General features: G+C 46.6%; 1 protein-coding gene across 1 annotated transcript in view; it reads left to right on the forward strand.

The window, feature by feature from the left end:
- Window positions 1-9299, forward strand: part of WWC3 (WWC family member 3) — a 102310-nt gene extending 93011 nt beyond the window's left edge. The window contains 7 exon segments of the mRNA XM_023532343.1: window positions 3-148; window positions 955-1032; window positions 2257-2418; window positions 4904-4996; window positions 6691-6918; window positions 7337-7464; window positions 8887-9299. Coding sequence (XP_023388111.1) covers window positions 3-148; window positions 955-1032; window positions 2257-2418; window positions 4904-4996; window positions 6691-6918; window positions 7337-7464; window positions 8887-8953 — 902 coding nt within the window. The 3' untranslated portion in view covers window positions 8954-9299.
- Window positions 9300-9601: the final 302 nt, after the last annotated feature.

Below are 9601 nucleotides of genomic sequence, written 5' to 3' on the forward strand. Positions count from 1 at the left end.
AGTGGACAGTGGCTGCAGCAGCTGCGCCCAGACCAGCCCCCCGCACCCAGAGCCCTGTGGCGTTGGTGTCAACTCCATCCATGGACACCCGTTTGCTGGCCAGGCAGTTCCTTACAGCCGTGCGAAACTTCAGCCCCTACCCGTAAAGGTAAGTGGAAAAGGTCGAGGGACTTTCTGGAGCCCCTGACGCTGTGCCGCACACCAGACAGGAAAGCACGCGTGCCACACGTCCTTCAGGTGAAACGCGAGGGGATCGGCAGAGGAGATGGGTTCAAGGAAACGGAAGCCGATAGGCTCCTACGCACGAGTGGAACCACGTGGCTTACCAGCAGGTCACAGTGGCTGCGGGAAGGTGTGGTGTGGGAAGGTGTGGTGTAAAGTGGACAGTGCTATTGGGTTAAGGGGCAATAGTTAAGGTGGTATTTTACTGCAACCAGGAAGGCGGTGACTGGCTTAAGGTCTCTAAACAACTTAAAAGAGGCACTGCAGGGACCGTAGAAATGTTTGTGAACTTTAAAAAGAAAGGATAACTATAGCTTAAAGGGGTCGATTTTGATCCCATCCCATCTTCAGGGCCACCTATGGCTCAGGATGTTTCGGGGGTCCCACGGCTTTAGATGCGTGAAGGGACTGAAGGGCTCTCAGATCATCGAGGGCCCACGCAGGACTCTCGCCTTTTCTCCGAGTCAGTTGGGAAACTGGTAGACGATTTTGAGCCCAGGGGTGACATGATCTGACTTAAGGGGTTTTCTGTTGATTGTTTTCTAAAATAATTTATTGACATGAAATTCACGTAAATGAAATGAACTCTTTCAGAGTGAACAGTTCAGTGGCAATTGAGTACATTCACAGTGCTGCGCAGCTACCACCTCTGTCTGGTTACAAAAGACTTCCATCACCCCAAAGTAAAACCCCATACCCACTAGCAGTCACTCTCCATTTTCTCTCCCCCAGCCCCTGGCAACCACCAGTTCGCTTTCTGTTTCTATGGATATGCCAATTGTGGACGGTTCGTGTAAATGGAATCATACAGTATGTGGCTTTTTCTAACTGGCTTCTTTCATTCAGTCTAATGCTTTCAAGATTCATCCACGCTGTAGCATGTCTCAGGACCTCACTCCTGTTCACAGCCAAGGAGTGTCCCCCGCATGGGTACTCCACATTTCATCCATCTACTCATCTGCCTGTGGACATTTAGACTTTGGCTATTTGAATAATGGTGCTGTGAACATTTGTGTGCAAGTATTTGTTTCGTTAATGAAAAGAAGACTTCAAGCTTTGTAGATTTAAGGAAAGAGGTTTTCATGTGGGCCCAGCAGAGCTCCAAGAAGCCTGCGGCAGCCTCCGGCTTTAGGAGGGCGGCGGGGCGGGGGCGGAGGCGGGGGTGGGGGGCGCTTATATAGGCAAGAAGGCAAAAGAAAATGCAGCTGTCGGCAGTTTCGGTGAGTTGCATACATTCAAGGAAGCAGTTTTATATCAGGTAGAGGGAACGTACAGATAAGGTTGGATCTCAAGCACCTGGCGACAGGAAGTCGCAGGAATGGGTCTGGAAGCAATTATTTTGAAACGTTTATCAAGATGTAGAAGGAACAGTCTCTGCCTTCCCTAATCACTTATCTTTGTGATTGCGAATGTTAGAGAGGGGACGTGACTAGCCCGGCGGAAGGTTTTAGTTAGGAATTCACCATTTATCCTTGGGTACTAGTTAAACTGGACAGTCTTTCCTTTCTCATTAATGAACACCTATTTTCCAGTCTTTGGGGGGTATACACTGAGGAGAGAGTCGCCTAGTCTGACGTCAGTTTTCTCAGGATCTTCCCATTTGCCGTGCTGAGAGGAGATGGAAGGGGAGGGAGACATGGAATCGGGGAGGTGGGTGAAAAGCCTACTGCACTAAATTGGGCATAAGATGATGGTCACCCAGATGAAGGGTTGATGACAAGTGGTCAAAACATCCATCGTCTTGAATGTAGAACCAATAGGATTTGATCTTAGACCTGATTTAGGGTGTGCAAAAGAGAACAGAGTCCAGGATGACCTGGAATTTTTTTTTTTTTTTTTTGGCATGAAATATGGACAGTAGAGATCCTTGTCAGAGGACAAGATGTTGGGAATGTCAGCGATTCAGTTTTGGATGTGTTGAGCGTGAAATGCCAGTTTGACTTCCAAGTAGAGAAGGCGAGGAGACTGTTGTCCATACAGAGTGTATTGCCTGTGTTCTACAAATGTCATGGCAGTAACTAAATTCCTCTCTAGGTGGATAAGGAGACCAACACAGAAGACCTCTTCCCAGAAGTAGCGAGTTATCCGAAGGAGCGGCCGGGCCGCAGAGCCCGCGGTTCGCCTTTCGTCCGCAGCGGCACCATTGTCCGTTCACAGACGTTCTCGCCTGGGGCACGCAGCCAGTATGTTTGCAGAGTAAGTTGGAATTCCTCTGCCGCAAGTTTTCCTTCCCCCTCCTCATGTTTTATGTTTTACTGTTTATACGAAAAGACCTATGTTCTCACAGATAACACCAGTAAGTAAACAGCATGCTTATGTGATAGGTAGGAAATCGTTGTTGGTTTTACCTCCCCTAACTGGATTTCTTCTGGATTCTAATACACTCCCCCCACCCCAGATTTCAGGATCATATATGCGCTGATTCGTGGGCAAGAAGCAGGGGGATTCATTTTGACATCAGTCTAAGGAATAACAAATCAAAATCGGGGATGCCCCGCCCGAATGGCGTTGAGCTTGGCACGTTGGGTTGCCGAGCGGGTAGAAGTCCCGAAGCGCAGCTGAGTCGGAGGTCCCCAGGGAGGACCGCCGCCTCGGACGTGCAGGCACCGAGGCACATGGTTCTGACGCCCCTGCATGTCAAGTTGCTCCCCACGGGTGATAGCAGGACATGCTGGGTGGTTCTTAACTCTAGCTGCACCTCATGGTCACGTTGGGGGAGTTCACGAAATGCTGGTGCCTGGGTTCCCCCCACCCCCACGGTCCGTCACTGGTCATGGTGGGGCCTGGGCATCAGAGCGCTGCGACGGTCCCAGATGAGTGTAACATGCACACAGGGTTGACATCCCTGAGATGTGTGACGCAGAAGACCCAACCCGCTGTGGTCCTTGAAGACGGGACAGCATGTTGGAGGTCGTCCAGCAGTGACAGTGTCACAGTGACAGCACGGACTAGTAAAGAGAAGGGATTAAAGGATAGTCTTGACACAGGGGCCCAGAGGGGCCATTGGATCGAGGAGAACTTTGAGCCTTCCTGCTCCTCTGAACCGGGCTTGTTAAAAAAAAAAAAACGCCTTCGCGTGAAGGGGCTGCCAGGGAGCTGGCCCGCCAAAAAAAAAAAAAAAAAAACGCCTTCGCGTGAAGGGGCTGCCAGGGAGCTGGCCCGCCAGGGCAGAGCCAGACTTAGAGCAGGCAACAGAAACAGACCGTCATACCTGCGCATGGAGCATCGGGGGTGTGGAACAGGGGTCTCCAGGCCCACCCTCAGGTTCAGCAATTTGCTAGGACTCACAAAATTAAAAAAAAAACCATTATATTCACAGTTACGGTTCATTACAGTGAAAGTCAGCAGAAGGAAGAGGCACACAGGGCAGCGTTCAGGACAGATTCAGGAACTTCTAGTCGGCCTTTCCAGTAGAGTTGTAGGGACAGCTCGTGTCTCTCCCAGCAGCGACAGGTGACAGCATGCACGAAGTATTGCACACCAGGGAAGCTCACCCGAGCTTTGGTGTCCAGGGTTTCTGTGGGGTTTGGTTCTGTACGCATACTTGACGGCTTGCGTGGCTGACCTTAGTCTCCAGCCCTCCAGAGGTCAGCTGATGGCCAAGGCTCCCACCGTAAATCACACTGTCAGCAGAGATGACGTGGCCTGACCCAAGGTCCCAGGTAAACAACGACACTTAGGTACATTCCAGAGCCTTACGGGTCACCTCCCAGGATCTGAGCAAGGACCAAACCTTTCTTGGGACAAGGTTCGTCCTTTACCTCACAGAGCGAGCAGCAGGAGTTGAGCCCTAGGTGGCCCCAGCTGCCCTTCTGCCACGTTTGCGACACCAGCTGCTCTTCTTTCCACAGAAGCTAGGTGTCCGGTCACAGCTGCCCCGGGTAGCACGGGGTCCGGCCTGAGCACTCCTGCCCCAACAGGCTTCAGCCCTGCGGGGGCTGTTGTGTAATCGGGCATCTGGAGGTACTAGATGGAAGGCCAGCCTCGCATCCCTTCCTTATTGTAGACTTGCTGAACGAACAAGCTGAGCGGAGCGGAGTCACGCCTGCTCACTGGGAAGGAGAGGGCAGGAGAGGAAGTGAGAACTCGCCACCCAGTGAAATATATAATGTCTTGGTTCCCATCAAGAAGGCATTATTTCTTTTTTCTTTTTAAAAGCAGACCTTTTCCCTTGACTGGCTGAACGGGGCGTTAGCGATGTTGGCTTGTCCTATTACCAGGAGCGAGTCTCTTTTCTGGAAAGCCATTTTTTCCCCAGCTCTTGCCAAAGCCAGAAATACAACAGATGAGAATGATGGCAGTGAAGGGCACTGAGGACAGTGCTGGCTTCCGTGCTCAGCACGCAGCATATCCACTCGCAGTTGGTATTGGCGGGACAGAAATTGTGTTGACCCGTTTAGCCTGGAAAGTTTCCGTGGTTCCATTGATGGACATAAAGGAGGACTGCGATGGGTGTTGGTCTGCTTATTTGGTTTCTTTTTGTGTGTCTTTCATCGTATTGGAAACTCTTGTGCAGGTTCTGTTTTTACTAAAACCAGAGGTCTTGGTAAAAGCACTAAAAATCATGAGTACATTTGAGTACCTGTGAGGAGAAATGAAATAATCCCATTCAGAGTACACAGACAGAAAGAATATTGAATTTCTGAGAAAGTGTTTCTGAACCTCATTCTTTTTCTTGCAGCTTTATCGTAGTGACAGTGACAGTTCAACACTGCCCCGGAAGTCCTCCTTTGTCCGAAATACTTTGGAAAGACGAACACTTCGCTATAAGCAGGTATGTGCCACGTAAACTAACGTGGAATCTGTACTTACCCTGGGACTTATTTTTACAAACCTTAAACGTGGCAATCTTTTAGATAATATGAATTAAAAGGTAATAGATTTACTTCCTTGTTTACTTAGATTTAATTTTTAAAAGCATATACAATGTCAGAATATTGCCAACGTCTCTTAATTTCCAAAGACAATGTCATGAGCTAAGATAATTCATGATCTTTACACTTTTAAATATAATAAATTAATACACAGTCAACCATTCTATATAAGAGATTCTTTTTTTCTTTTTTGACAGGGGAGTATATGTAGTTTAGAAAATCTGAATTTTTCCTCATAGAACATTCTTCTACATGGGACTGTTCTATGGTTTTCATTTCTTTTACCCGCCAAGGTTTTTCCTCCACATCATGCTACTTTACAAAGTTTTGCTGCTTTTAGTTTGTAAGCTAGTGAGCAGTTCCCTATCTTTTGGGGGGAAGTTGTTCTTTTAACAACAACAACGACGGCATGATAAGAAAATACATAATTCAGTTACAGAAGTCTTTCTCAGCAGCAGCCGTGTTGACATTTTGGAGTGGATCATTCTTCTTTGCAGGGCCACATCCCTGGCCTTGACCCACTAGCTGCCAGTAGCACCCCCTTCTTCCTGTTCTGACAACCAAAAATGTCCCTAGACATTGCCAAGTCTCCCCTGGTTGAGAAGCACTGAGTTCTGCTATGAATTCAGCAGTGCTTTTAAATGAATTTGCACTTACTAAGTCACATCGTATATTTGCATTAAAATTCTGTATGTGTGCAAAATGACGGTAGTGTGTGTAAAAAGCATAGTTATTTAGTCCACGGAACAACGCTGATGTGTTCACGGATTTGATTCTGCTGCCGAAACTGCCATTCCCAGGGTTGTTTTTCACTGGACAGAAAGTACTGCTCTCAGCTCCACATACAAAACTCTTTCCTGTCTTAGGACTTTTCTTAAGCACAGCAGATTTGCATACTTGAGGCTTGTTGACGAGGAAAGTCTGCCACTTTCTGTGTGCATGCATGCATGGGTGTGTATGTGTGATTTTTTAAACAAAAGGCACTCATATGGTTTGTGACATGCTTTCTCCCCTTATACAGTGGATAATTAAGATTTTTCCACATTAATATAGTTTGTCAACTTTTTACCATGGCAGCATTTTTTGCTGGACTTATCACTTATTTACTCGGTTTCCTCTTGTTATATATTTCGGACTTTTTCTGTCATAAACCTTAATTGGACCACTTGCACGTCATCGGTTGTTCCTTTCAAATGCAAGTCAAAGTAAAATTTCAGAACCAAAGAAAATGCATATTTTTTGGCTTTTGATATGTATTGGCAAATAGCACTTCGGAAAGATTATGCCGGTCTTTGATTGCGCCGGCCCCGTATGGGAGGGTCTCTTTCTCCATACTTTTGCAAATTCGTAGGTCATCATTAAAGAAAACAATTTGCCGGCATTAGCTCGATATCGAAGTGGAGATTTAAATTAATTTTGCCCAAATCTGTTATTTTTTCAAACATCGGGCCACGTATAGAGAAATACCTCGCCAATAACTGAGCTTCATCTGTCTTTAATTGTGGAAGAACCTTCTGGAAGGCCCGAGCTTGCTGGCCGCGTGGTGCCTGCGTGCCTGGTTCGTGTGTGTGCTCATGGCTGTCGTCTCCTGCAGTCCTGTAGGTCATCCATGGCCGAGCTCATGGCCCGTACCTCCCTGGACCTGGAGCTGGACCTCCAGGCTTCGAGAACCCGGCAGAGGCAGCTGAATGAGGAGATCTGCACCCTTCGCGAGCTGAGGCAGCGGTTAGAGGACGCCCAGCTGCGAGGCCAGACTGACCTCCCGCACTGGGTGCTGCGGGATGAACGATTCCGGAGTCTGCTGAAGGAAGCAGAGAGGCAGGTAAGAGGCTCAGGGCCTGGGCACGGTCGCTGCCCTTTGCTCCAGTTCTACTTGGGTTCTGAAGTAAGCCTTTCAGATGATAAAAGTGTCATTCCAGCAGTCCAGGGGCTCACCTGAAGGAGCCAGGTTTCTCCCTCTGTGGGCCAGGTGGCTGGCGTGCAGGTGGCAGCAACACATATCTGGAGGCCCCCCTGCCTGCACTCCACTCCCGCTTCGTGTTGGGGTGTTCTGGGTCCCATGTCTGTGAGGCATGACTCCAGCGATCCTGAGTACCTCCCGTGAACATTCCCTGGGGGCAAGGGGTGGCGCGGAGTACGCCTTTCTCCCCTCTAGGTCCCCACAGCTGGGGGTGGCTTCGTTCATTCTTCCTTGAAACCAGAAGTATAAACATCTTGTTCTTCCAATGTTGCTGTTCCAGACCAGACAGACCAAACTTGACTTCCATCAAGAACAGGCAGCTGAGAAGATGCTGAAGAAGGCCTCCAAGGGGGTCTGCCAGCTGCGTGGGCAGAGCCACAAAGAGCCCATCCAAGTGCAGACCTTCAGGTAGGCGGAAACCAACCCAGGCCTCCCTCTCCTGCTTTCTTCTCACTGTCATGGCGCTGTCATTGTAAAAATTTAAGTCCTGAGAAATGGCCACAAAACAGGAATCCCCACCGCTATTAGCATTTTAATGTTTTCTTCTGGTCTTTGTTTTCTAGACATGTTTTTTTCCCCCATGCTACTTGTAATCATAATGTGCGTTCAGGTTTGTATTTGGCTTTTTTTTTTTTTTTTTTCATCGAAATAGCCCACGTCGCCACAGAACCCACTACCTTCGTTGGCTGTAATGTCTCATCTAATAGATCTCATTTATCTGAATACTCTATTTTGGAACCTGTTTCTTTCCAAATGTTTACTGTTATAAACAACACAGCGATTGACATGTACATACATCTGTGTATGGCCCTGCCCTTTATAGTCAACTTCTGGTCGAAGCATAATATGCATACGGGAACGTGTGCGTATAGTACGCGTGAGATAGTTCAGCGGTCTGTCACAAACTCTACATGGCAGGAATCGAACGTTATCAGCAACCCTCAGACATCCTACACCGCAGGAACCACTGTCTGGAATTTGAATGCCGTAAATTAGTGTGCCCTGTTTTTATTTTTTTATATGAGGAGAATTACACAGTTATATCTATGTTCTTTAGTTTCCGACTTTTTAAAAAATCGAGGTGAAATTCACATAACGTAAAATGAACCATTTTAAAGCGAGCAACTCTGTGGCATTTAGTACAGTCACAGTATTGTGCGGCCACCCTCTCTGTCTAGTTCCAAAACATTTCCATCACCCCAGAAGGAAACCCCGTACCCATTAAGCTCTCACTCCACACTCCCCCACCCCCGGGCCCTGGCAGCCACCAATCTTTCTTTCTCTAGGGCTTTCCCAGTTGAGGACATTTCATATAAATGGAGTCACACAGTATGTTGTCTTTCGTGCTTGGCTTCACCTTGCATACTGTTTTTGAGGTTCATTCACACTGTAGCATTGTCAGAACTTCATTCCTTTTTATGGCTGACTAACGTGCGCCTGACTTCTAGCCTTAATTTTTTTTATGCCCTGAATTTTCACATCCCCATCATAAAAGAACGCAAAACAGTATAACTCTCTTCATTCCATTGATTTAAAATGCTTTCATTTGCATAGTTTTTTATTCACTCACTTATTAGTAAGGCGAATATTTACTGAGCTCCTACTGTGTGCCAGGTACTGTTCTAGGTGCTGGAGACAAACCCTTGCCCCCGTGGGGTTTTGTAAATGCTATTAAAATTGAGAGAATCTATATACAAACGGATTTGTTGCTGGGGATTTAAGTTCAGTTTGTTCTACGAGTAAGAAAAGCTATCATCGACATTGAGAGCCTCCTGCCAGCTTTCCCTGTATTTACATCAGCTTCTAACCTGTAATTCTCTCCATTCCCAGGGAGAAGATAGCATTTTTTACCAGACCAAGGATTAACATACCTCCTCTGCCCGCCGACGATGTTTGATGTAGTGCTTTGTACACATGAAGTATTTATCTGCCTGTTTTATTTTCATGAAGTTTTTAGACTAGCTCAATTCGTCTTTAAAATATTTGTGCAAAGCTATTAATATACACATTTTGTAAAAAAAAAAAAAAACCCAAACACATATATCTATACATATATATTTTATAATAGTGACAGCAACAGGGCTTGGTTTTTCCTTGTTGTGAAATTGACATCTCTGAAGACAAGTTATTTTATAAGAGATCAACTATCACATTAAGAGTGTACAGTTTTTACACTGTTTTATTTGACTTAAAGGCTGGAAGACAGAAACGAAGTGAGTTCAGGCAAATTCACTGTATTGTAATTTATTTATAGTACTTTTTTCCTTGAAGGAAAATACTGACTTTAAGATGTATTTTTAAGACTGAAATTTTGTTCTTCAGTATTTGTCATGCAGTAGAATGGAACTTTGGGGCCGGTTTTGTTTCTGACACGGAAATGCAAACACTATGTGCTAAATTCGTCATTCATATCAGTTCCTCATATGTGCCTTTATCATGTATATTGTCCACTTTCACTGTGTTCTGTTAAGACCACCCCCGCCCCCGGCAGTGGCTCAGTCGTAGTTCACACGTGTGAACATCAGAGAGCTCAGTCTCCCACATG

The sequence above is a fragment of the Pteropus vampyrus genome, unplaced genomic scaffold (genome assembly GCF_000151845.1).
Source record: "Pteropus vampyrus isolate Shadow unplaced genomic scaffold, Pvam_2.0 Scaffold81, whole genome shotgun sequence".
In the NCBI taxonomy this organism is placed as follows: domain Eukaryota; kingdom Metazoa; phylum Chordata; class Mammalia; order Chiroptera; family Pteropodidae; genus Pteropus; species Pteropus vampyrus.